Below are 25,634 nucleotides of genomic sequence, written 5' to 3' on the forward strand. Positions count from 1 at the left end.
AAGTGGTGTTGTTTAGAAGATACATGGTAAGTGGAGTGAAAGAGGGGGAGTGAATGGGCAGTAGAATGTGAGATGATTGGCTGAGTGTTTAAAATGGCTGAACGTATAAAAGGAAGAGTGAGAGTGGAATCTGGGGGGGAGAAGAGAAAGAGTGGGTTGCTTGGTGGGGTTTAGAGAGTTGTTTGCCAGGAGAGAGTGGAGAAGGAGGGGGGTGGAGTTCGGATTAGTATTGAGTAAAACCATATGTGCCTTAAGAAGAAATCTTGTTAATCTTGTTAGCTTTGTTATCTGTAATAAATACTTAATTTGGTTTACCAAAGGCCTGATCCTTGGCTGGGGTTTCACAGACCAGAAGGGAGGGTAAGGTAATGACCAAGGCTGAAGGGGAACTGTAACAAATGGTGGCAGCGGTGAAGAGAATAACAATACCAGTATTCAGAGTCTCTGGGAATACTAGTATTGGGACGTTACTGGTGGTTGCCTAGCAGGGGGATCTGTTGAGATCTGTGCTAGAGCGGGGAGAGAAACCATAAGAGAGAGCGGTCCGGACTGGTGGAGTCCCTGGTGGTGCCTAGAGACAGGCAGTAACCACGCGCAGGTAGGAACCTGACAGGGAGAGCCAGGGAAGGGTGTCACAAGGTGCAATAGAGGAAACCACAAAGGCAGGGGGAGGGAGGAGGAAGTGGTACCTGGAGACACCAGGGAGTTAACCCAGGGCCGCCGGCATGCAAAGCGCAGGCTCTGCCACTGATCTGTGACCCTTCCCTTCAGGAACACAGGAAGCCGCCTCGTACCAACTCCGGCCACTGAATGCATGCACTGACCACAGTGACGGCCAGGGGCTCTCCCAGGATTCAGGCAGGGGCCTTTCACGGAACTGCCAGGAAGTGCCATCGGCGACTGAACCCGGTGCTTCCTGCTGGTAAGGCAGGGGCTCTGCCACTGAGCTGCAGCCCTTGAGGGACCCCTCAATTACACAGAGCAATTTGTGATTCTGCACCAAAAATCTTGGCACTTCTAATTTGTATAAAAAGGAATTTTGTTTTCAGTCAAGAACGTGTGCACTCATCAGGAGACCATGGATAATAGCTTCCAACAATGTAAGCATCTACCAGATTAGCCATCATTTTTACTCACTTAATGGCTTGTTGATGTGCTAAAAAATAAAGAAAGCACACTCTTTTTCATCCAAGTGTTTAGTTTTATGTATGTATGCAAATTTAACTGATTAATTGATTAAGATTTCTTTGATCAAGCAACAGCCCATTTTAAAAAAATAAACAGTAATCACCTAAACTCTGTCTGTCTCTCTGTGCGTAAGTGTGTGTGCACGTGTGATGATGAAGACATTTTTGTATAGGAAGCCTTTCCCTGTTACCCAGTCATTCACAGAATTACCAGTTTTATGTCTGATGAAATTGTTCTGCTGTTTTTAGGGTTTGCATGGATGGCTTTATTGTTTTTAGAGCTTGTGTTTTATTCTTCTTTTATCTTCAATGGGTTTATGCTATGAAGTGGTCTATAAATCTGTACTATATAAAGTAAAAGGGAAAGTTATTGAATCGTATGACGATTACTACTAAGGATGATATCCAGCACTAGTCATACTCAGAGCAGACTCCCTGAAACCAATGGAATGGGAAGGATTGGGTTTTGTCTCTCTCTGTCTCACCTCAGGCGCAATGTAGTCCGGAGTGCCACAGAACGTCTTGGTGGTGACCCCGTCCCAGATATTCTCTTTGCACATGCCAAAATCTGCAATCTTGATATGCCCCTCAGAATCCAGCATCACATTGTCAAGTTTCAGGTCCCTGCAGTGTTGAAAACAGACTGTGGTTATGGAAGCCTAATGGGAGGGGAATGTCAGAAGAAGGGCAGGCAGAAAAGGTCGCCTGGGATGTCAGGAGTGACAGAGCAGACCAGGAGACTCCAGCGAAGGGAGCTCAAACCCTCGTTTTGAGCAATATTTGATGAGAAGCTGATGGGCAAGGGAGTCAAAGGGTTATGCCACAAAGGGGAAAACCTTCAGTCCCCAGAAGTGCCTTCTGAGTTGTGGCACCTACAACTCTATGGAACCTGCTTCCAGGCTTTGGTGACATTGCCAACATGTGAACCCTCAGCTGTGACTGGGGTGGCCACTCATCCATCACCAAGAAAAAGGACAAAGATTTGCATACAATTTCCATAAACTGAGAGATTTGCAAATTTAGACACAGGGTTGTACTCAGTGCCATTCCTACTCAGAGTAGACCCACTAAAGTTAAGATACATGCCTAACTTAGGTCCATTCATTTCAAAGGGTCTACTCTGAATAGGGGTTAATTGAATTCAACCCATAATTACTACGGCTTGTATCCAATGGTAGTTCTGCTCAGAGAAGACCCATTGCAGTTAATGACCATGACTAACAGGTGGCTTCATTTCAATGGGTCTACTCCGCATAGGATTTAGCTGACTACAGCCCCATAATTTAAAAAAGAAATGCAAGACATCTCATTGTGGTGGTGAAGAATCTAACCAGGAGAGCGTGTGCTTGCTCAGTAACTTGTTCAAGGTGCCAACTGTTGATGAGCAACCTCACCCCCCCCCAATGTCCCTTCTAAAACCAGGCTTGGAACAGACACCCTTCTGTAAAACAGGCCATCTGACCACCCTCGCTGTGACTGAAGGCTGTTCCAGCAGGCTAATATAATGCAGATTTATTGTAGTGCGGGCACTTGACACCACTGCTAAATCAATGGCTTAAACCCAACACAGAGTCAGGCAGAGGGCTTAAGCAAGCATAACCCTGTGCTGGATTTAGACCACTATTTCTAATCTACAACTATTTTCATTTGATTGTTTTTAAGTATCTAAATACCTGGATTTGCATGTTACTCTTAATGCAACACAGAATTATTTTTTTTAATATAAAAATAAAATGCAGAATTTACAGACATATTGCTGATCTATCTGGCATCGTTACAACTGTTCCACTGGTTTAAAACATGGCTTAATTTGTCGACAGCTATTTCCTTGATTCATTGGCAATTTTGCCCTGTTATTGCTTCAAAACCCAAAGGATATTATTGTCCAGTGTAGTAATGAAAGCCAAAGAAATGTTATACATATTTTAAGCATTCTGCAATTTTATTTTTCTCAGGGAAAATAAATGGAAACAAACCCAACCTTCCCTATCCAGGCACGCAAAGCACATATCCAGAGCTGATAATCATGGAGAATGGAGGACACCCAAAACCTGGCTTCTGCTATGTCAGCAGGTGTTGCCTATACACATCATGGCCCATATAGGCAATCACAAGGGCTGGAAACATAATGTTGCTTTTAAAAAAAGCTTAATTCTACACCCAGTGCTTCATTCTGTGCATTTTCAGCTTGTGCATGGAATAGTGGCATGCACGCAGCCTTGGTTATATTTTCCCTTCCCAGCCCAAGCCACCCTTGGAATTATTCCTGCAATCCTGTAGCAATTCTTTTTAGGGAGGTGGAGTAACAGACAATTCTTTATCACCATGCAGGTGTTGCTCTCCAAGGTGCTGAAAGCAGCAGGGCCCAGGGCTCTTTTGAAGCATGGCATTCTTCAGGATCAGTCATTTCATAGCTTTTGATGTGGCTGAAACATTTCCCTCCCCATCCCCCAAATGATGGAAAAAATCATAAAGGGAATGTGCAGTGTCACAAGGAAAGAGAATGTTCTTAATTAATTGTCAAGAAAGAGAATGCTGTTAATTCTCATCAAGCAGCAATAAACTATTGCAAAATGGAAGAGGGACCCACCCACTGCTAGAGCTGTTGATCTTCAGGGTACAGGCTCCTCCCTGCCTGGCATCTCTAGGACTTAAATCTCTGTGCTAGGGAGGGATGCATCTTGTCTCTAGGGCACATGAATGTGTAGGAACCCCAACACTCCATGCACAGGAACAGCTGGCCATTTTCACACACGCTGCAGCTGATGACATGTAGCTTGGATCCTTGACAATGTATTCTAAGACAATTATGCCCATACTAGCATACCCTTCAGCAAAGCAAAAATGCTTTCCAGGGTAAATGAAGAACAGCCCTGCAGAAGCAAAGTGGAGCCTTCAGCGATGTGTCCCAGGCAGTGATTTTTTAAAAATGGAAGTCCAGGTGATGCAAAAGCATCTTTATTTTCCATCTGTTAAATGTCAGCGGTATGTTATAATGTCAAGGGCCACCCTTTGCCTTCAGCTTTCTGTGGCATTTGCCAAAGCCAGCCGGGTGTTTCCAGGAGGGCGCTGATGTCTCCTGACATTCCCAGGGCTGCTCTGCTTTTTCTGTGGGGCCTCAGGTCTACTCAGCAAGAACAAAATAAATAAATACATAAATAAATAAAAATGGGTGGGGGGGGAATAATGGCTTCTGCATAGATTACCACTCTCTGCATACGAGCCATCTCGAGCCTTCCAAAGTCATGTCATGGAACATTTAGCAGCTGAACCAACAAATGGCAGCTTTATGCAGCAAGCCTCTAGACAAATCTCACTCTTAAAGTGCTTGCTTTATGTGTCACTGATGAGATAGCAATGGGTCCTCCCCTCATTGCAGGCTGCCAACCGTGACTTGTCAGGCAAACAGAGATTGAAAACCATGAGGGAAGGAGAGTCTCAAAGACACATCCGCCTGCTTCCCTATAGAAACCAGGAGACAGGGGAAAAACCCACATTTGTTCATAAGCTGATGACATTAGGAAGATTGTGGTTCTGCTTGCTGCAAATACATTCCAGGGACGGTTGCCAAATTGATGCCAGAGAAGCAGCCAGTGGCTTTGCAAGCGGTGGAACCTGCATCCCTCTGCGGAGAGCCCCTGAACCGCCCCCACAAATGCCAATCACTGTCCAGGAGGGGTGCTGCATTCTCTAGCCACTGAAGAGAGAAAACATGCCCACCTACCGATAAATGATTCCTTTGTTATGTAAGAAGAACAGGCCAATGGCTATCTCGGCCGCGTAGAACCTGCAATGAAAGGTTAGAAAACAGGAAGAGTGATAATGAAAGGAGATAAATTGAAATGAAAAGCTTTAAAATCTAATTACATGGAGTGCATCCATCCTGGAAGGAGAAGGTCTGCCCCTCAGACCCCCTCAAGGCAGCCCTTTGCTCCGTGGGGCCACCAACCTGCGTACAAGCTCTCAGCCTGAGCATAACTTTAGGGACCATTCAACTTACACAGCATGGGGCTCCTTAAATCTCCCGACCTGCTGAATCTGGTACATTAGATCACCCCCATTCACATATTCCATTACAAAATACAAGCGATCCTAGAAATGGGGGGGGGGAAGAGAGAGAGAGAGAGAGGACAAGGTAACAAATGATCTACTGCAAATCGATCAGAGAACTGTCCCCATCCACCTTCTGCCCACCCCTGATTTAAATGACACAAGGAATCTTTTTCTGTAGCACTTTGGAACAATTGTGGAAAGGATTCTGCAGTGGCGGCCCTTAAACGGCCCTAAATCATTGGGGATGCTTCTCGTGGCTTGATTATTCCTTGTAAGTCATCATATTTTTCTTACATTCCTGCCATGTGGGAAGATGCTTGAAGAGATTATTAATGAAAGCTTAATTGCTGCCTCGGTCGTCCTCGGAGGAAGCCACATGGGACACGTATGCACAAACACGTGGTGGGGATATTTTAGTGACGTTTCAGCCACTTGTGCACCAGTGAAAAAGCAAGCTGCTCTGCAGCTTAGCATCTTGAGTCCTGGTGCAAGGATCTTGCTGTTTCAAAGAGGCCCTCTTGACACCCATTGGGTGCACTTGCAGGAGTCCTGCGCTCTTGCCCTGCCGGGGAAGAGGAACAGCAGAGCACAGAGGCTCAGCTCTGGCCACTGTGAGTGGAAAAAAAGCTCTTTTCCGGGGATCTCCTGTGTGTTTTTTAAAAACGGCACAATTCAGCCATTTGGATTGGGGGATTGGGTAACCCTCTTGTCCTGATCTAAATTTCCTCTTCCGGAGCTGCTCTGCAGAATGTGCAAGTGTCCCTATACGCTTATTTAGTTCGTTTGTTACACTTTTACCACCCAAACACCCCTTTCCTCTTAGAAGCTCAAGGTGGCATACATGCATTTCCTCCAATTTTATTCTCACAGCAACCCTGCGAGGTACGTTAGGTATGATACATATAATATTGTACACATACACATTCCTGGTTTCCTAAAGTAATTAGAACATAAGCAGATACACACAACAAATGCCGGTAACTGTATAAGCATTCATACTTACAAAATTATGCTGTAGAAATATAGCACCGCATGTGGCTTGACTCTTTTATACCTGCTATGCATACAATATACACACTTTTTGTGTATAATTTTGCATGCATTTAGTCAGGCTTCTTATTTTAAAAAAATGACAATGCACAAGAAGCTCAAAGATAAGTGGCAGCTTGATGCAAGAGATTGGGTTGGAACCACCTAATTCCATGCATACATTTGTTTAGAATGGATTCCTCCTCCATCCCTACCCTGGAGAGCTCCTGCCAGTCAGAGTGGACAATACTGATCAAGGGCCTGACTCAGTGTAAGTCAGCTTCCTGCATTCTAACTAGGAAGGCTCTGGTCTCTTCTGAAAAGATGGTGGGTGCATTTAATCCCCCCCCTCCATTATATCCGGGATCAGCAGTTCACCCAGGAGCCCAGAAGAGCGAGATCGGATCCCAAGGCTCTGAAACACTGAGGCAAAAAGTTAATTCTCTTTCCCATTGAGATGAAGATTTGAGATTTCCATCCCTGCCAGCAAATGGAAAGAGTGGCTCTGGCTGAGGCTGCGCTCCTCCAAATCAAAAGGGCTTTGTACTCGGCACCTGATAATACTCTCTGCTACGCATTTTCATTATCTTACCAATATGATTACCGCTAAGCTACAGGCAAGTCTCTGAGAACTAATCCTTTGCTGACACACTTCCGATGTCAGAAAGAGGCTCTGTGAAAAAGCTTCGCTACATGCAGGAGTTTCATTAGCAGACACCAAAAAGGACCCAGCCCCACAAGCTTTCAACGCAGATAATGCCTTTTGCAAAATCAAGTTGCTGGCTGACGTTGCAGTGTAATCCTCCAAGCTCCTATTGTAGACAGTCTAAATGGGCTGGCTGTGCTGATGGCCACTTCCTCACAAATTTAGGGTTGTGTTTTTTTGTGGGGTTTTTTTGCCATCAGCAGCCAAGGAAATGACTGTTCAATTTGCAAGCGTTCCTCCCAATGTCATTCATTTCAAAACAAATATTCCTGATGAGTCATTGCTTTAGGGCAGCCTTCCCCAACCCGGTATGACTGATGGAGTCAAAAGCTGTTGAAGGGCACCAGGTTGGTGAAGGCTGCTCCAGGGCATGACCGAGCAAAAGGAGATGAAGATCTACTAGTAGGCAGCTGGACGATTTGCAGTCCTAAGCTTTGCATGCAGAAGGTCCAAGGTTCAATCCTCGGAATCTCCAGGTGGGGCTGGGAGACAAGTGTGTCCAAAATCCTGGAGACCGGCTGTTGCCAGTCAGTGTAGGCAGCAGTGAGCTAGATGGGCCAATGGTCTGACTCAGTATACAGCAGCTTCTTAACTGTTAACAGCAACAACAACAGAGAGGATTTTTAACAGATGGCTACTCAAACCATAGCAGCGTGTGCGGCTCATGCAGGGCAGGATGTAACTGGCCCCACCCCCAGAGCCCCCATTCTGCATCGGCCCCATCCCCACCCCTCATTTTGCATCTGCTTCTCATTGGCGGGGTATGGCCCTCTCGTAAAAAAAAGATCAAAGTTGGTTCTTCAAGTCTGAAGCCCGCCCACTCTGGCTCTACGGCCCTGCATTTTCCCCAAATGGTGATTGTGTGAATATGTGGGCTCCTCAGAAGGGAGTTTCTCTGAAGGACAGCTCAGTGGGACCAGAGCTTCATCCACTGCACCGCCGGGGGGGGGTATTTTGAGACACGCTCGCAGTTCCCAGGAGACCGTGCTGGGCCGTGCGCATCATGAAGGGAGGCAGCGAAGGAGAATGCTTCCCAGAATCTTTTGGGACAGGCCAGGTTCTTGAGGCAGGCATGTGGGGGGCCCCTGGCAGAGAAGCCCCCACGAAACCCTTGCAGCAGCTGACTGTGTTCAGCCTCTCCCCACAAAGGAGCGCTCCTGGGCATTAGGGCCTCCTCTCCCTTCGCCAGGACTCAGGGCTGATCCAAGACATTTTGCTGCCCAAGGCAAAGGGCAAGACGGCACCTCCCTACCATTCCATATACAACCCATATGCCAACCAGGTTGGCAGCTGTCTCATTCTTGGACACGGGCAGCAAGCTAGCTTAGGGGGTGCAGGGCTGGCCACGTGGCACAGACAGCTTTGCCCACTCCCTGCTCTTCAGCCTTGGCCACCTGAGGAGGCTGCCTCACTCTGCCTCACGGCTGGGCCGGCCTGCAGGGCTCTGTTTCAAGCATCCAGTGCCTTCTCTCCATGCGCACACAGTTCCTTCTGCTAGCCAGCCCCATGTGGATTGTTCCCTCGCCCTTCCTGGCAGGCCTCTCCTTCCCACAGCGCTGGCTTCCCTTCGACAGACTCCTTCTGCCCCTCCCTCTCTGCCCGCCGCCCTCATCCTTGGCTGCAGGGCTCCCCAAACAAAGACGTCGTTGGAACACTTGACATGCCCCCGGAATCCCCTGAATAAAGGACAGGGGGGACACAGTGACTTTCGCGGGGCTTTTCTCTCGGCTTGGGACTGGGCAGGCAAGCAGGCACGCCTATGGGTAGGCTGGCTAATGGGATCAGTTTGTTTATGCCTGTGCCACCAACGGTGCATCCGTGGCAATGGGGTCAGGGATGACTCTGCTAGATCCCCCTCCAATTCCCCCCTCCTGAACTATGCCACAGGAGGTGGGTCCAGCAGCATGCCCAGGGGGACCAGTGGCTGAGTCCTGTCACCCCCATTGGCATCAGCCTCAGGAGCGGGCTGTCAATGGGCAGGCTACTGGGCTCCTCCCCAACATCCTCATCCGCCGTGCCTGGACTCCTGGGCCCCTCCCCTGGATCCCAAGCCGCCTCCTCCTCCTCCTTGGACTAGTCCTTCCAAGAGCACTCAGTGTCCCTGCACATCCAGCTCATCTTCCTGCCAGCAACATACAGATCCTCCTGTCCTGAAGCTTTGCGTGAGGCTTCTCTGTGCATCCAAATTATTTGAATGTATTGCATGGACTCAAGAAAGCAATGTTCTTGGTTCACTTTACAAACTGTGCAGGATCTAAGGTAGACGTGTGGGGGTGGGAGGGGAGGCTGTCTTACCATGGTTTGGAAGCAAGAATGAAGCTGCGTTAGGAATGGGGGCTTTGAGGCCAGAGCCAGCACTCGCTTCTCCACCATGGTGCATTCCACATCGTCGTCTTGGATGACCACATCCTTCTTGAGGATCTTCACAGCGTAGAGCTCATCAGTCCCTTTCCTTTCGGACAGCATCACCTGGAGCAAGACAAGGGTGGTCATCAGAGAGATAGAGAACAAGCACACCTCCTGGGCTGCTGCCTCGGCTGCCAGTGCGCATGACGAAATATTTGGTGTTTGGTTATGCATAGGTTTCTATACTGTTAAATCAAGAGGATTTATTTTTCTTCTCCAAGCGGTGTACACAAAATCAACATAAATCACAGAACTGGGTCACATGGAAGGGTCAGCGCACGTAAATAAAAAAGTTTTAAGCTGGCGTCTAAAACTAAACACAGGTGACGCCTGGCTAATATGAAAAGGCAGTGGATTCCACAGTATAGGTGCTGCTGTGTTAAACACCCCGTTCCTTGGGGCTGCCAAATGGATGCCAGAAGGGACAATTAGCAAAGTTTCTTCTAGGCAGGGAACCACGCAGAAAGCAGATCCTTCAAGCAGGCTGGCTCCAAGTCTCTTACGGCTTTATATGCTAACAGGAACACCTTAAATTTGGTCCGGAAGCTTATTGGCAGCCCTTCTTCAGCCGTTTGAAAATGCTGGTTCAAAGGCTGCAGATAACCTTTTGTATTCCAAAATCTTTACCATCAAAAATCATGAGAAGCCATGGCTACTAAGAAGATTTGGCTACTGTGAGGACAGGAGGCTGGACTAGATGGGCCACTGGCCTGATCCAGCAGGCTCTTCTTATGTTCTTAAGAGAGCTGCAGCTGGGCCAGGCCAAAGGGGCCCATCCAGTCCAGCCTCCTGTCCACAGTGGCCAACCAAATGCACCCCCCAAAGGGAAGCCCACAAGCAGGGCTGAGTGCAACAGCAACATTCTTCCCACTTGTGATGCACACCAACTGGTATGGCTCTGAAGGCAGAAAGCCACGCGGTTTTTAAAGCACTGATATTCAAATATTGATAATGTACCTGAGAACAAAGCTCTAGGCAGCTTCCATATTTTGTCTCCAATATTGGCCAAACCATGCCCACCCACCCCCACAGGATGCATGAAGTCGACTTGACTTGTCCGATATGTCAGCTTCACCGCCTGATCTGCTACTCACACGCATCGCCTGGTGTAGATAGAGCACCAGAGAAATCAGCCATAAAACTCCTTTGGTGACCCCCCTCTGCCTCAGCTACTTCTCAGGGTGGTTGTTTAGTTCCTCCTTCCCAATATCCAGACTCAGTCCAATGCATAAAAACAAGGCGTCTTTACTGGGCATGCAACTCTTCCAAAACTCACTGTTGTTGTTTTTTACTGTGACAAAGCCAGGGCCTTTGCAAGACAAGCTCAAGAAGAGCTCTGGCACTGTGACCAAGGCAACGGTGGCTGCTTGGGTGCCCCAGAGAAAGGCACAAGGGTGATGGTGATGGCAGGGGGACTAGGTGGACCCTGGCATGATCAAGCCAGGCAACTAAATGCTGTGGAACACAGGAACTTAGGGGACCGTCTTACACTGAGTCAGGCAGACCGTCAGTCCATCCAGTTCAGTACTGTCTCCACACTGACCGGCAGCAGCTCTCCAGGGTTTCATACAGGGAATCTTCTCAGCCCTACTTGGCGATGCCGGGGATCTTGAACCTGGGACCTTCTACATGCAAAGCAGATGTTCTACCCACTGAACTGTGGCCATACCCCAAAGCCACAGGCACATAGGACACTGCCTTATACTGAGTCAGACCACTGGTCCAACTGGCTCAGTACTGTCTACACTGACTGGCAGCAGCTCTCCAGGATTTCAGGGAGAGAGACTTTCCAGCCCTACCTGGAGATGCTGCCGTTGGGGATTGACCTGGGACCTTCTGCATGCAAGGCAAGCGCTCTGCTGCTACTGTAAGCAGGACTAGAGACGCTCACACCACCTTTTGCGCAACCACAGCATGCCGATTTGGCTGCGTCGCAAGCCAGCCCACCACTTTCTCTTATGTGGAATAACTTGTCCCCCTAATATTTTAAACCAGTTGTGGCAACCTGCAGATTTATTTATTATAATAAACTCCAGCCGTAGAGCTTCCTGCCAACATAATTTTCCGTTGTTAATCAAATCAAGCCAAAGGAAGGCTCCCGAAAAACGCCAACAACACCCTGCCAATTATTAAGATACATTGCTTCAATTTGCTGCGGGATTGCTTTTGAAATAAACACCACTGCCCCCCACCTGCTCACTTGCTCACACTGTTAAAAACTGACATTATTCCCTGGAAATGAACTGTTTTGTCCTGCAGAGGATCACCACCTTGGAAGGGTGCGTGCAGGCCACTTCCTGACTTGTGATCCATGCTGGCCTGGGAACCTCCTAGCCTGCCACCACAAGATGTCCTCTCGTGCCCCCTAACACGACCCAATCAAGACATGCACGTCCCTGGTCTGGTAGGTCAACAGCAGCTTCCCAGGCTTGACCTTTACTTAAGCAACAGTCATGCTGAAGAGTGGCCTGGCTGTGCTCACTTACCCAAGAGAAAGCCCCACTGGATTCAACAGGGCTTACTTCAATAGGACATGGTTAGGTTTATGCTGTAAAGCAGGTTTGGGAACCTTTTGTCCTCCGGATGCTGCGGAACTGCAACTCCCATCAGTCCCAACAAGCATGGCCAATAGCCAGGGATGATAAGAGTTGTAGTCCAGCAACAGCAGGTAAAGCTACAAAATTTAATACAGCAAAACTCTATCACTAGAACCTGAAATGGTGAAACGGAGGTTACAATACTTTGGACACATGGTGAGAAGACATGATTCACTAGGAAAGACAATCATGCTGGGAAAAACAGCAGGGAGTGGAAAAAGAGGAAGGCCAAAGAAGAGATGGGTTGATTCCATAAAGGAAGCCAGAAACCTGAACTTACAAGATCTGGACAGGGTAGTTCATGACAGATGCTCTTGGAGGTCGCTGATTCATAGGGTGGCCATGAGTCATAGTCGACTTGGAGGCACATAACAACAACAACAACAACAAAGGCCTTGCTCCAGCCCTCCTCAAGTGCTTTTGCCTGGTTGGAATGCGTCTTTAAATTCTCATAATGCCCCTTGCTTCCTTGGATGGATGGAGCTAAGGGTGTGTGTGCGTATGTGTGTTTCTATAAACTTCTGGCTTTTGCATGGTGCACAGGTAAGAGTCACATCTGTGGCTGTGCTGGCTTTTGCCTGGAGTCCTGCCCCTTTTTGGTGAGGATGGAATGAGGAGGGGGAGAGGACAGCTCCTTGGGCTCTTTGGAGGATGTGAATGCAACACTAGAAAGTTCCAATGAGCTCAGTTGACGATGTTTGGTTGGTCACTTGACTAATAATGCTGTAGGACTACAGCTCCCATCAACCCCCAGCCAGCATGAATACACATGTGACTTGAAGACTCATAACAACAACACCAAAACACCTCCAGGAGCAGCAGATTGAGCTAAACGGAGCATGGGGCCAACTCAGCATAAAGCAGCTTCGCCTGCTCCTACAGGAAAGGGCTGTGGCTCAGTGACAGAGCACCTGCTTGGCATGCAGAAGGCCTCAAGTGCAGTCCCCAACATCTCCAGGTAGGACTGGGATTGGCCCACATCTGAGAGCCGCTGCCAGCCAGTGCAGGCAATACTGAGCCAGATGGACCAATGGTCTGATTCAATTTAAAGCAGTCTCCCACATTCCTGACATGTGTCCCTCATCATGATCCAGCAAATTCTCAAAAAGAAACTTGGTTTCTGAGGCATGCTCAATCTGAGGTCGCTTGAACAGTAAACCAGCATATCCAGGGAAAGTGTGTGTGCTCACATGCGGGTGTCCGTTGCTCTGCCTGGAATCCCCTGCAGTGGGGAGGGAGGGCCCATGGAGATGGGGCACAGGGGGAGGCACTGCAACTAGGAACTTCTGCGCTTTTGAAACTGTTGATAGCAGAGAGAGAGAGATCAGATTGGGACTGTGGTGCAGGGGGCGCTAACCCTTCCCTCCGTTTCCGCAGTTGCTCTCCAAATCTATTTATCCTTGCAGGGTGGACGAAATTAGCAGGCATCAGCTTTCAGGCATTTTGCCCTGTGGATCAGATCGTAGCTTTGGCATTTACTATTTCATTAATATCCCACCTTTCCTCCAAGGAGCTCAAGGTGGCGCACATGGTTCTTCCCTCCGCTCCATTTTATCCTCACAACAACCCTGTGCGGTAGGTTAGGTCTGAGAGGCAAAGACTGGTCCAGGGTCACCCCGTGAGCTTCATGGCAAAGTGGAGACTTGAACCCCAGCCTCCCAGGTCCCAGTCCAGCACTCTAACCGCTACACCACACCGGCTCCACGCTGGTATGTGGGAAGGTGATTTTAATTGGGAAAACGACAGGGGAGAAGCATTATACAGCCCCCTCTCCCTGCAGCAGTGCAGCCTCCCTAACCGAAAATCAGCACTTTTCACACACACTCCCACCCAGCTGCTAACACTTTAAAAACCTACGCAAGATCCAATTCATGGATCCTGCGTCACGTCCATTTTGGTCTTTAGACTGTCTGGCAACAAGATGCTTCCAAAGAAGAAATTGGATGCACTGGAAAATATCCCCTGGAGTGCACAACACAAAAATTAAAATCGATTATATTTCAAGATGAAGGCAGTCCCTGGAGAGCAGGCCCCGGTAATTGTAAGTAATTCTCTCATGGTTCCCCAGTGCTGTTCAGGCGATCGAACGGGGCTCCTTGAGGGTGAACATCTCCCAACAGATGGGTAGACAATGCTCAGGGCTCGTCTGAGCGCCATTCGCCATCAGAGCACTCAGCTGCTTGGCACCTCTGCCAGAGGGAGGGAGGGAGGCAGTCTTTTCTTGGGAGTGCAAAATTACATGGGGGGGAAGGAGGCTCTGGGGAGGGGGCTTGTTAAATTTGTAACTGTTTCATCCAATACCCCTCACAGAGCTTGCAAACGCAGGGAAATGTGCACCGTCATGCAAGCTGTAGGCCAAACCGTTCCACACAGCTGCACAAGACGAAAGCGCCTCGTGCCTGGAAAATGAAATGGCACCGGCACCCAAAGAGAACCGGCGTACCGCTCGGGTTACTCACAACAAGGAACCCAAATGGGGTAATAAGCAGGAGGCTTAGGACATGGTTGGATTCAGGAGATTGTTCTGCCCGGCGGCCACATTCAACTCTGGGTGCAAATATAAAATCATCGGAAGGAGGCCACATGCTTCAGAATATCAGTTGCTGGGCATCGCAGGAGGGGGGGAGCACTGCTGGAGGCTCCAGCCTTGCTTGCGGGCTTCTTCCCTTTGGGGCATCGGGTTGGCCCCTGTGAGAACAGGAGGGTAGACTAGATGGGCTCCCTTTGGCCTGATCCAGCAGCCGGCCTCTTCTGGTGTTCTTACGGAACCTGTATAAGATTTAGGCAGCACTCCAATTACAGGGTGGTCTAGAGGGTAGTGGTTAAGGTGTTGGAATTACAACCAGGGAGACCAGGGTTCAAATCCCCACACAGCCATGAAGCTCACTGGGTGACCTTGGGCCAGTCACTGCCTCTCAACCTCATGAAAACCCTCTTCATAGGGTCGCCGTAAGTCGGGATCGACTTGAAGGCAGTCCATTTCCATTACTAGAGGGGGGCTGCTGCTGTTTCTCAAAGGCCATGGGATGGCAGGGCTTGCCTAAAACTGAGAGGAGTCAGAAGGTGGGGCTTTGTGGATTTCATTAACCCCCCCTCTCCCCCCCTTTGCGCCCCTAAGCCAAGGCCTGGTGAGAGGCCAGCATCTCAGGGCCACATTTAAACTCGGCAGGTGAGCCCTGCCCATAGGCAGGATGATGCACTGACAATGCAGTAGGGGGAGGGACAGAGAGGTGTGCCCCCTGTGGCCTGCCCTGCCCCTCTAAGCTAGCCTGGAGGATGCTGTCCCACTGCCGGTGCTGAAGGGAAGAGCCAACTCTCTGCCCGCTTCCGTCCCTTGAGGGGCACCTGGCCTTTCGCCTCAGGCAGCAAAACGTCTTGGACTGGTCCTGGCGCCTCAACCTAAGCAGCGTGTGACCTACCAAGCCAAAGGTTGTTTTTTTTTGCCTAGCAGGTTTTGAACAACCCTCCCTGTCAAAGGCACATGACAGATCAGGAAGTGTGCCTACCCTACAGCCCACATAATATTAGTGGAAAATAACATACGCTTGCAAAAATGTGTGTGTGAGGCATAATGCCATAGCAAAAAAGAAAAAGCACTGGCAGCTGGTGGCTCCATGTCCGTGGGGCAGTGGAATCCACTCGGGTTCAGCATCTTGGCCAGCTTCTTGAAATTTTGGACTAAAACGCAGAGTGGATTCCACTGCCCACTGACATGCACCCACTGGCCGCCACTGAAAAAAAGTGTATTTCAGGAGAAACTAAAATTGTGACAGTTTTCTTCCTGGGGAAATGCAAACTGATGCAGAAATAGGACGATGTGAACTTCATCGCAACAGGAGAAATGAGACATAAATGGACAGATCTGTCCATCCTCACACCTTGAAAAATGGCTGCCCATTGGTGTCGCAACCCCTCGTTGCCCTTGTCCTGTCGCAAACAAAAACAGACCCTCCCCCATTGATGCCCCCCGGAGGAGTAACCAAACAAGAGTGACCATGGCGGAGTCTTCCTGGACCCTCCATTCCCGTCACCGCCACGTTGGTGTCCCCACAGGATACTCTCAAAGCGGCTTTCACTTCTCTGCCCTTACCCAAGAAGGAGATCTCTTATCTGATTGATCCTCTCAGTCTCCTCTCCGTGCCTGGAAGGGTTTCAAGAGCAATATCATCAGTGGCCAGGTTTGTGCCATCCCCACCGAGGCTTCTATCTCGCTTTTCCTGACTTTCTTAGACTAAACGAGGAGAATGCTAATCAAGCAGATGCAGTGTTTGGTGCCAAAGGGTTAACCACTTGGCTCCCAAGCCAGGCACTCACTGAAACAAGCACCATCGAGAGAGCGGGGAAAGTCAATGACTGGAGGAGCACTAAGCGTGTAAAACTGACACACTACAGTCCAAATATCTGCTGAAAAGCTTGCAATGTGCAGTGCATCATCATCATTATTATTACCATCATCATCATCATCATCTACTCCCCAGGATACTTCCAGACCCCAAACATGACTCCCTCCTTCTCCTTCTCCCTCCTGACCTTTTAGTGGAGTCTCCACAAGCCGTACATGCGTCTCATAGCTACAGCACTAGAAATCTCACTTGGCTTTGTTGGTGGAGAGACTCCGAGGGCTCACCTCAAAGCTTTGTGGCGAGACTGCAGCTTATACAAACATAGGAAGCCCTCTTATATTGAGCCCAGTCATTGATCCATGCACCTATATATTCATTCACTCACTCTAAAAGTCATATTCTGCTTGTTGGGCTTCACTGGGCTCTCAAAGCCACTCATAATGCAAATTCATAATCAAGCATCAAATCACCATTAAAACCCAAAGCATCATCGGTGGCAAAACAGTCACTCAACAACAATTATAGTATGGCAGCAAGGAGAATTAATTGCTGCACTCCTCTTCTCCTGATAAACATCAAACACCCTCCAAAACATAAAGGGCTTTTGAACTTTTTCACCGACTTTCTGAAAGCCAGGAGAGATTTAGCCCGGCAAACATCCCTGGGTACATCAGCCTATTCCATTTTCTCAGTCTGAGAGAGGCATTTCTCCAGCCCTCAGAGCCTTTTAATAGGAGATGCTGCGATTGAACCTAGGCTCTTCTGCATGCTAAGTTTGAGCTTTTACTCTTGAGCAATGGGCTGCCAACTAAGTAAGCCCTGAAGAGTAAAATTACCATATTGAGTTATTTGTTGGATTGTTGTGTTCTCTTCTGAAATTATTTAGCATTTGATTGTTATTGTAATGACATAGTGATCTGCCTGCTTTGTTCTGCTGTGAGCCTCTTTGAGCATATTTATGGAAATGTGGCTTACAAATAATAAGTGGTATTCAGTACTAGTCCTACTCAGAGTAGACCCACTGAAGTTAATAGACATTACTAACTTTGTTTCATTAATTTCAGTGGTTCTACTCTGAGTAGGACTTAGTTGAATACAACTCAATAATAGTAATATATAATTAGATTTTACACGCATGTATATGAAATTGTCTTCTGCTGTCAAAAACTGGGTCCTCCTGGCTCTGCCCTCCTCAACCAATGGGGGTTGCAGCCCCAAAGGTCTGGAGCACACCAGGTTGGCAAGGCTATCCCAAGACATTTTTGCTGCTTGAGGCAAAGGAAAACATGGCACCTCCTTCCATTCTATGAGCAAAAGCTGACCATGCTGGCTGTGGAACCTTACTTTGACACTGAGGGCAGCATGCTAGGTTAGGGGCAAAGGGCAGGTTGTGTGGGAGACACAGAAGGTCTGTCCACTGCCCTCCCCTTCAGCATTTGCTGCCTGAGCTGGCTGCCTCACTGGTAAAGCCAACTCTGCAGGGTGGGAAAGGCTGCTGGAACCCAACGTTGTCTCTTGTCAGGACCAATGCCAGAGGGTGGCCAGGTTGGGCCCTGGCCAAGGGCCCCTGGGTCCCAGAGGGGCACTTAAAGGGGCCCTCCTTAGGGTGGGTGGGTAGTTCCTATTCAGTGATCCATGGTAGCACTGGCTCCCGACCCTGCTGTGGATCGCAGAGAGGGAGCTCCCAGGCACCCCCCTACAACCGTGCAGGCCCACAATGCCCGCCTGCATGCCCCACCTACCTCTCCCATAGGGGTGAATGCTGGCGCATTGAGCATGCCTACCATCAACCAAGATGGCAGCAGAGGCATCAGCCCCTTAGGGAAGCCTCAGCCAACCATCTTGGTTGATGTTAGGCATGTGTGTGCAGCATGGCCAGCATTTACCGCGGCAGGAGAGGTAGGTGTGGGCAGGCACCATGGGCCTGGGGCAGGCTGGTGCCCAAGGGCCCAGTCATGTCCTGCGCCGGCCCTATCTCCTGTGACAGGTAAGTGGTATTCTAGGGTCTCTGGCATGGAGAGCACTTCTCCATCAACTGCCACCGCAGATCTTCTCACCACCAAGGACAGAATCTGGGATCTCCTGCATGCTCAAGACGTCCTCTGCCTCTGTTCTCTGGTCCCTGGCTGCTCTGAAGCGTGTGGAAGATCTTTTTAACGAGAAGGGGGAAACGTTGTTTCAACAGCAGAGGCCTTTGTAGTTAAGCACAGGGAACTGTGTCCAATGCTGGTCTGACTCAGAGTAGACCCACTGGAACTCATGGCCAGTATTCACTATGGTTCATTAATTTCAGTGGGTCTGCTCCGATTCAGATCTTACATTTGGGCAGAGGAAGATCTGCTTCTGAGTCAGCAGTCCTTGGCCCCTTTGCTGCATTGCCAAGGTTGAGATGGGTTTGATGCGCACAGCTCGGAGGCCCTCACAGATCCCCCGCACTGAGTCCCCGTCTGCTCCGCTCTCAAGGGACTGGCTATCGGGAGCAAAGGAAGGCACGCTGCAACCACTTGTGCGTCAAATACCATAAAAGGATGTTGCCTCAGAAAATTCAGGAGCAACTTAACCAATACACGAAGAGTGCTAACCGTGACTGACTGACTGACTGACCAGCCCACACTCTCCCAGTCCCAGACCAGAGCTGCCTGTTGGGCCCAGCACATTTCTTGGATAAATGAGTCGGTGTTGCCAGGAAGCTGCTGCTGTCTAGAGGGCAGTTTTTTGCTGGGCTCTCAGCTTGTCAGAGTTTGCTTTACTTTCTGTTCTTTCCTCTTTCTCCTTCTTTAAGAATGTAAGAAGAGGCTGGCTGCTGGCTCAGGCCAAAGGGGGCCCATCTAGTCCAGCCTCCTGTTCTCACAGGGACCAACCAGAGGCCCCAAAGGGAAGAAGCCCGCAAGCAGGAGGGATGTATCTGAGCATGTCCAGAGTGCCTTTCCCAAGTTCCCTGCAGCTAGCTCTGCCTGGGATCAGAAAGAGAAAGGACTGTAGAGCAGGGGTTGTGTCTCGTATGGAGGGTCCCTTTTTTAATATGTCCCGTCCAGTGCCCCTGCGCTCCGGCAAGGTGTGGCGAATTTGCAAAGGAAGACTGCAGATCTGGAGTCTGTTGGCAGTTCAGGCAGGCCTAAGTGCTCCAGAGGTGCACCGTGGCACAACCTCGAAGCCCACTGTGGTTGGGTCATGTGGGTTGCTTTCCAGCAAGAATCCCAGCAACCTGCTGGCACCATGGAAGCTCCTGATCTGGCCAGGACCTTGGAGAGCTGCCACCTGCCAGGGGACACCAGCCTGCCCCAGCCTGGTGACCCCCAGCGGCTTTGGGCTCCAGCTCCTGTTGGCGGGGAAGGCTGGCGCGCAGTAGAGACAGTCTCTGCCCTGGAAGAAAGCGGCCTCCTAGCTGCTAGGTTGCCCAGTGGGCTGCAGTCTACCATAAGAACATTGGAAGAGCCCGGCTGCTGGGCCAGGCCAAAGGGGGCCCAGCTAGTCCAGCCTCCTGTCCTCACAGTGGCCAACCAGATGCCTCTTCTGGGAAGCCCACAAGCAGGACCTAAATGCAAGAGCAACTCTCAGCCACTGGAAAATCAAAGCATGCCTCCTTGCTGATGCTCCTGGCTGGCCATCAGCACCCACAACACTCGAAAAACTGCTTGTGGAAGTGTGAACTTTCTCCCTTGGCTGCTAGGAAAGGCTGCCTTGCAAAGCGAGCAAGCTCCCCAACCGCTTTCAAAGCACATCGCCTTTACAGGAGGCGTGCATGGCCATTCTCCAGCCACCCACCTTTCCAAAGCTGCCTTTGCCCAGCACCATCAGGAAGTTGAAGTCCGACAGCTTCATGCGATCCCGGCTGCCATTGTTGTCGAATTTGGAGATGGCGTTCGGGGTCCTCTCCTCCGCTGCCTTCGATCCGGGGCCGATTCTGGCTCTCTAAAAAAAAAAAAGGGGGGGGAGGGATTTATTTATTTACTTTTATTTCTCAAAAGGGCCGTGACAGCATGAGATGGTCTTCCCCAACCTGACGCCCTCTAGTTGTTTTCCACTGTGGCTTTAAACAGCCCGAGCCAGTGCAGCCAGGTTGGAGAAGGGCAGCTCTTGTAAGAGGGCTCTTTTTTAAAAATAACAAAGAACAAGAAAGCATCATTCAGATGAGTGCAATCTATACAAACTGATATCATGGGTGCAAACCCAATTTTATTTATTATTTTATTTACTTATTTATTAAATGTATATCCCGCCCTTTCTCCCAATGCATTTTTGTATGTTATGAGGGCGGCAAACAAAAACACTAAAAACACTCTAAAACATCATAAAGCAGGCTTTAAAATATATTAAAACAAAATATCCTTAAAAACATGTTAAAATAAAACATCTTTAAAAACATCCTAAAAAGCAATTCCAACACAGACACATTATTACATTTATACATTTATAACATTATTGCATTTATAGCCCACCTTCTTCTCCAAGGAGCTCAAGGTGGTGTACATGGTTGTCTCCCTCCTCTCATTTAATCCCCACATCAGCCCTATGAGGTTGGCTAGGCAGAAAGACAGTGACTGGCCCAAGGTCACCCGGTGAGCTTCATGGCCGAGTGGGGATTTGAACCTGGTCTCCCAAGTCCCAGTCCAACACCCTAACTGCTGCACCACTTAATGAGAGTTGACTCATTAATTCACAGGCAACCTGGACTGTGACTGTTCTCCTTGGGATATTTTTCATTCACCTACTGTACAAATTTTCACCCCAAAAGGTTCTTGCTCCATCTCTGCCTGCTCATGCTTTGATGACAGCGGTTAGCATTCATGTGATTGTGGTGCCTCACATCATCTCACACCACTCCACAGCTGAAAGTTCCAGAACTTAAACAAACAAACAAACAATACTCACTTGAAGAGCAAGGTTTATCCCCTAATTGCAAAAGGTGCTGGTTTCACATTGAAAGAAGTTTGGATGAAAACGTGTGACTGTACAATACGGACGGTGGATCAGCAAGCATGTTTTGCAAAAGGGATAGACAATGCTTATTCGTTTTGCAATTTCCATTTGCTGCTGACTGTTAAAGGGCTTTGCAAAAGAATGGGAAAATCACATCACTTGCGCAAAGCTTTCCTCACTGGTCTGGTGGCTATTTAATTTACTGGAGCACAATTTGTTAAACAGCGTAGGCACAGAGAGACAGAGCTATCTCAGAATTTATTCGTTTTAATTTCTGAAAAAAATATGTCATATTGTAGGAGCCAGCTCAGCCTAGCATGAAATTCCATTAAGCCGATTCCAGTGGTTTAATTGGGGCAGCTGCTCATAGCACGGCAACCGCAGAGAAGCCTTCCTGGTGCCACCTGGTTGAGGCAAGGCTGTCTCTGCTACCAACACATCCCTCCAAGAACCGGAATGCAAAATAAACTTAACAGATGCAGAGGGCCATAGCAAAGTGGTAGAACATCTGCTTTACATCCAGAAGGGCCCAACATCACTCCCTGGCTTCTACTTAAAGGGCTGGGAGAGTTCCCTGCCTGAAACCCCAGAGAGCCACTGCCAGTCAGTGTAGACAGTACTGAGCTAGATGGACCAATGGTCTGGCTGAGTATAAGGCAACATCCTATGTTAATGTTCCTTCCTTGCGGATAGTCAGTGACAGGTTCCAATTCTTCCTTCTAGAATCCCCTGGACCTGGGAAGGTTGGACCCAGGGCATCCTGAAATATCAGATCAAGGAATGGATCTGCCACAAGCATCACATAGAAGCTCTCTGTTTTCAGGGCACGGTACTGATGGCCAAGGCCTTGTGCTACAAGCCCCTAGTTCTCTGTTTTGTAAGAATGTAGGCCTGAGCCACATCAGGACCACAAGAGTCCTTGCTTCTATCTAGGAATCCTACAGCACCTCCCCACTAGGAGCGCGAGAGAAATTTGATTCAGTTTGCATTCAAAGCCGATCGTATCCAATTCTCACTTTCTGAAACTTGAGAACCAAGCACAGCCATCCTTCGAAATCCACACATACCCGAATAGTGCAATGCAGGTCGCCAACCAAACAATGTTGACAAAAATGGATGTCGTAGGGGAAAGTGTGCATAACAATAAATATATTAGTGAATATAACATACAGAAATGCATCCTATTAGGAGAAATTGCTTGCAGAAACGTGCACGTTAATCAGAACTGCATCCAAAAATGTGTTTATTAGGAGAAATTTTGCCTAAAATGCTGATGAATTTTCATGAGGATTTTTTTAAACTTGGAAATTGCTGCAGAAATGTGGAGAACTGCATTTACAATTGGAAAAATGAGAACGTTAAGAGATCCAAAATGGACAGAACTTTCCGTTCCTACCCCCTCCACCCCCACGCTGCTTTTATCTGTGCATTTATTGAAGGATTCCTTCTATGCCAGTCATTAGCATCTATGCTGCAAATGTATTCATTTTACTTAGAAGATTTATTCAGAACAGCCTTCTCCAAACGGATGTTTGAACTACATCAGCCCCAGCCAGCGCAGCCACAGATGCCAGGGCTGAGGCAATTGGCATTTCAAAACACCTGGAGGGCACCAGGTTGGGCAAGACTGGCTTACAAGATTTCTCTGCCAGCCTTTGTTGTAAAAATCTCACAGCAGCGGATGTTAAAATGGGAAAAAACAATCAATATCTCATCTCAGGACTGTAGTTAAAACAAAGCTATGAGACTAGGAAAGTGATGGGCAGAATGAATTCAAGGGACGGAGAGATGAACTTGACCATTTCACCTTTTCACTTCTCCAGTCTTTGGTTCAGTTTGGGATTTAAAAAAAAAGTTGTGAAGAGGAGTCAGCTGCATTTCAGTGTGCAGTTCTCCTACTATGCATACTTTTGCATGCAGTGTCTTGTAAAATAATGCATTTTGGGGTATTTCTATCTATCTATCTATCTATCTATCTGTATGTATATATATATATTATATATATATATATATATATATATATATATATATATATAGTTTCAGGAAGTGCAAAAAAAGGAAGGTTTGCACAAACCAAACTGAATTTCGCCCTCATTAAAGGCCAGTGATTTCTTTCTTTTCTAAAAGGGGGGAAAAGGGTACAAAGGCTTGCCTATTGGCTAGATGAAGATTTGGTGCAGGCAGGGACGGAAAGGGAACATTCATTCTTGTAGCTCCTGCAGCCAATTGGAGAGCAGGCCTCTGGGCAAAGACCCAAAGAGGACATGCCCAATGCCCTGCCACCCTGGCCCTGGTGGGAATTTACTGCTTTGGCTCCCTCTGGGCTGAAGTTGGCTTAAGACCAGAGCTATCCCCTTCAGCCCTGCAGTGCTGTGAGAGGCAGCAGGAGGGGACTCAACATTGCCAGGTACCTGAAGTACTGTGGCCCACATTTGCATATGCTGATTTGATGCCTCTGAGAAACCAAGGTGGCGGGGACAGGGTCTTGCTGACACTGTTCTTTGCAGTGCGCCTGGCTGCTCTACAGGCAAAGTATTAAAAACAAGCAGTTGCAAAATGGGGAAGCAAACAGGAAGACCTGAGGTTTGGGGCCCCTAGGCCACCCCTAGCAATGCCCCTGACTGTAGATTTGCCAGATTATAATTCCCAGGAGTTTGTGTAGAGGAGGGAGAGGATAAATGGCAGTTAACTCTGATACAGAAGCACCTTCTGGAAATCTGACTGCTACATTCCAGGAGAAGCAGAGTTTGCAAGTTGGGAACCGGCAGGCTCCAGGCTCTGGAAATATGGCATCTTGCTGGATCAAGCAGAAGACCCCAAAAGGAGGAAGGGGGCGATTTCTGGCCCACCAGACCTGCAGCACTTGATCTGGTTCACAGCCTGTCTTCTTCCCTCCCAGCCCCCCCACCTCTTAGCGCTCCCTTGCCTTCCCAATTGCCCAACACTCCACCTCCTCTTGCGGCCCCTCCCCTTTTGCTCTCGTGCTCTGTGGGAAGCTTCCCCCCCATCCCTCACAGCCAGACGTTGTGCAGTCAGGCAACAGCTGCCGGATGCACCGTGAGCAGCGCAGAAGTGGTGCCACAGCAGCTCTGCCTGTAGCTAAAGGGGGCTCACGACAAGGTAGAAGGTGCGCACATGGCTGAAAGCTCAGCTAGGACAAGCGGAACCGGTGGAAGGTGTTTAGGTCACATTTGCACCATCCATTTAAAGCACTGCGATACCACTTTAACAGTCATGGCGCCCCCCCAAAACTGCAGTTTGTTAAAGGTGCTGAGAGTTGTTAAGGAGACTCCTATTCCCCTCACAGAGCTACAATCCCCAGAGTGGTTTAACAATCAAGCCCTCTTACCAGGGAACTCTGGGGATTGTAGTTCTGTGAGGGAAACTCTCCACACCCGTAGGAAACTACAGCTCCCAGGATTCTTTGGGGGAAGGCAGGACTGTTAAAATGGTATCATGGTGCTTTAAATGTATGGTGCGGATTGGGAGCAGCCGAGTATCACTACTGATGGAACTGTGAATGAGGGCCGCTGTGGAGAGGAAGCCCCCTTCCTTCCCCCCCTCCAGAGTGCCCCATTCAGGGAAAAGAGTGGGGTGGCCATTTGGAAGTGCTGCTTACCTCAAACTTCTGCCTGAGCTCTTCATTCCCCTCTTCACCTTCGGGGGGAACTGGGACGTTGAAATACTCCCCCTCCTCTTGGCTCAGCAGCTTAAACCTAGACAGAAGAAAACCAGTAAGCAAAACTGACCCAGAGCTGGAAGCTGCAACCCCAGGAGAGGAGGAGGGGCTTAATCAGCTCCCGCGAGGGGGAGGCCTCTAGTCCTCTGCTGTCTGAAGTAGGGCAGAAGCACACGCAATGGCAAAGTGATGGAAGGGGACCCCCCCAATAAACCACCTTTACCTAAGCCAGACCCAGGCCTCAACTACACACTGCATATCTTTACTGGAATTGTTTAGATTCCATTAAATAAAATATCCTCATGAAAATTCATCAACATTCTAGTGAGGATTTCATGTAATATACACATTTTTGTGTGCAATTTTGCCTAACATGCATTTCTCCAAAGCAATTTTCCCTAATATAATTCATCGATGTATAGTAATGTTCATGAATATGTGTGTTTTAACGCATAGCTTCCCCTAATAAACGCATCTTTGTATGCATTACTTGACTGGAGAACTGCATTGTAAAATTGGGAGTGGTGCAAATTTCGATGGACAGCTTTGTTTCTGTTTGCATATTGTTTGGGAAATTACACATTAGGTAGGCTCAACTTAAAACACAAATGGACTCGAGTTTCTTGCCATCCAAGTGAACATCACACACAGCCGCTTCGTTTGTGTGGGCAATAATTGAGACCTTATAATCAGTCTCTCTCCACACACATATGC

General features: G+C 48.6%; 1 protein-coding gene across 3 annotated transcripts in view; it reads right to left on the reverse strand.

Moving 5' to 3' along the window:
• Positions 1 to 25,634, reverse strand: part of PRKCB (protein kinase C beta) — a 172,872-nt gene that overhangs the window by 41,608 nt on the left and 105,630 nt on the right. For all 3 annotated transcript variants that reach the window (XM_061599213.1, XM_061599211.1, XM_061599214.1), the window contains exons 8-13: positions 24,861 to 24,957; positions 20,087 to 20,233; positions 9,271 to 9,444; positions 5,188 to 5,279; positions 4,912 to 4,974; positions 1,673 to 1,811 (exon numbers count right to left, since the gene is read on the reverse strand). In XM_061599213.1, coding sequence (XP_061455197.1) covers positions 1,673 to 1,811; positions 4,912 to 4,974; positions 5,188 to 5,279; positions 9,271 to 9,444; positions 20,087 to 20,233; positions 24,861 to 24,957 — 712 coding nt within the window. The remainder of the gene's footprint in view (positions 1 to 1,672; positions 1,812 to 4,911; positions 4,975 to 5,187; positions 5,280 to 9,270; positions 9,445 to 20,086; positions 20,234 to 24,860; positions 24,958 to 25,634) is intronic.

This window comes from Rhineura floridana, chromosome 17, assembly GCF_030035675.1.
Source record: "Rhineura floridana isolate rRhiFlo1 chromosome 17, rRhiFlo1.hap2, whole genome shotgun sequence".
Taxonomy (NCBI): Eukaryota; Metazoa; Chordata; class Lepidosauria; order Squamata; family Rhineuridae; genus Rhineura; species Rhineura floridana.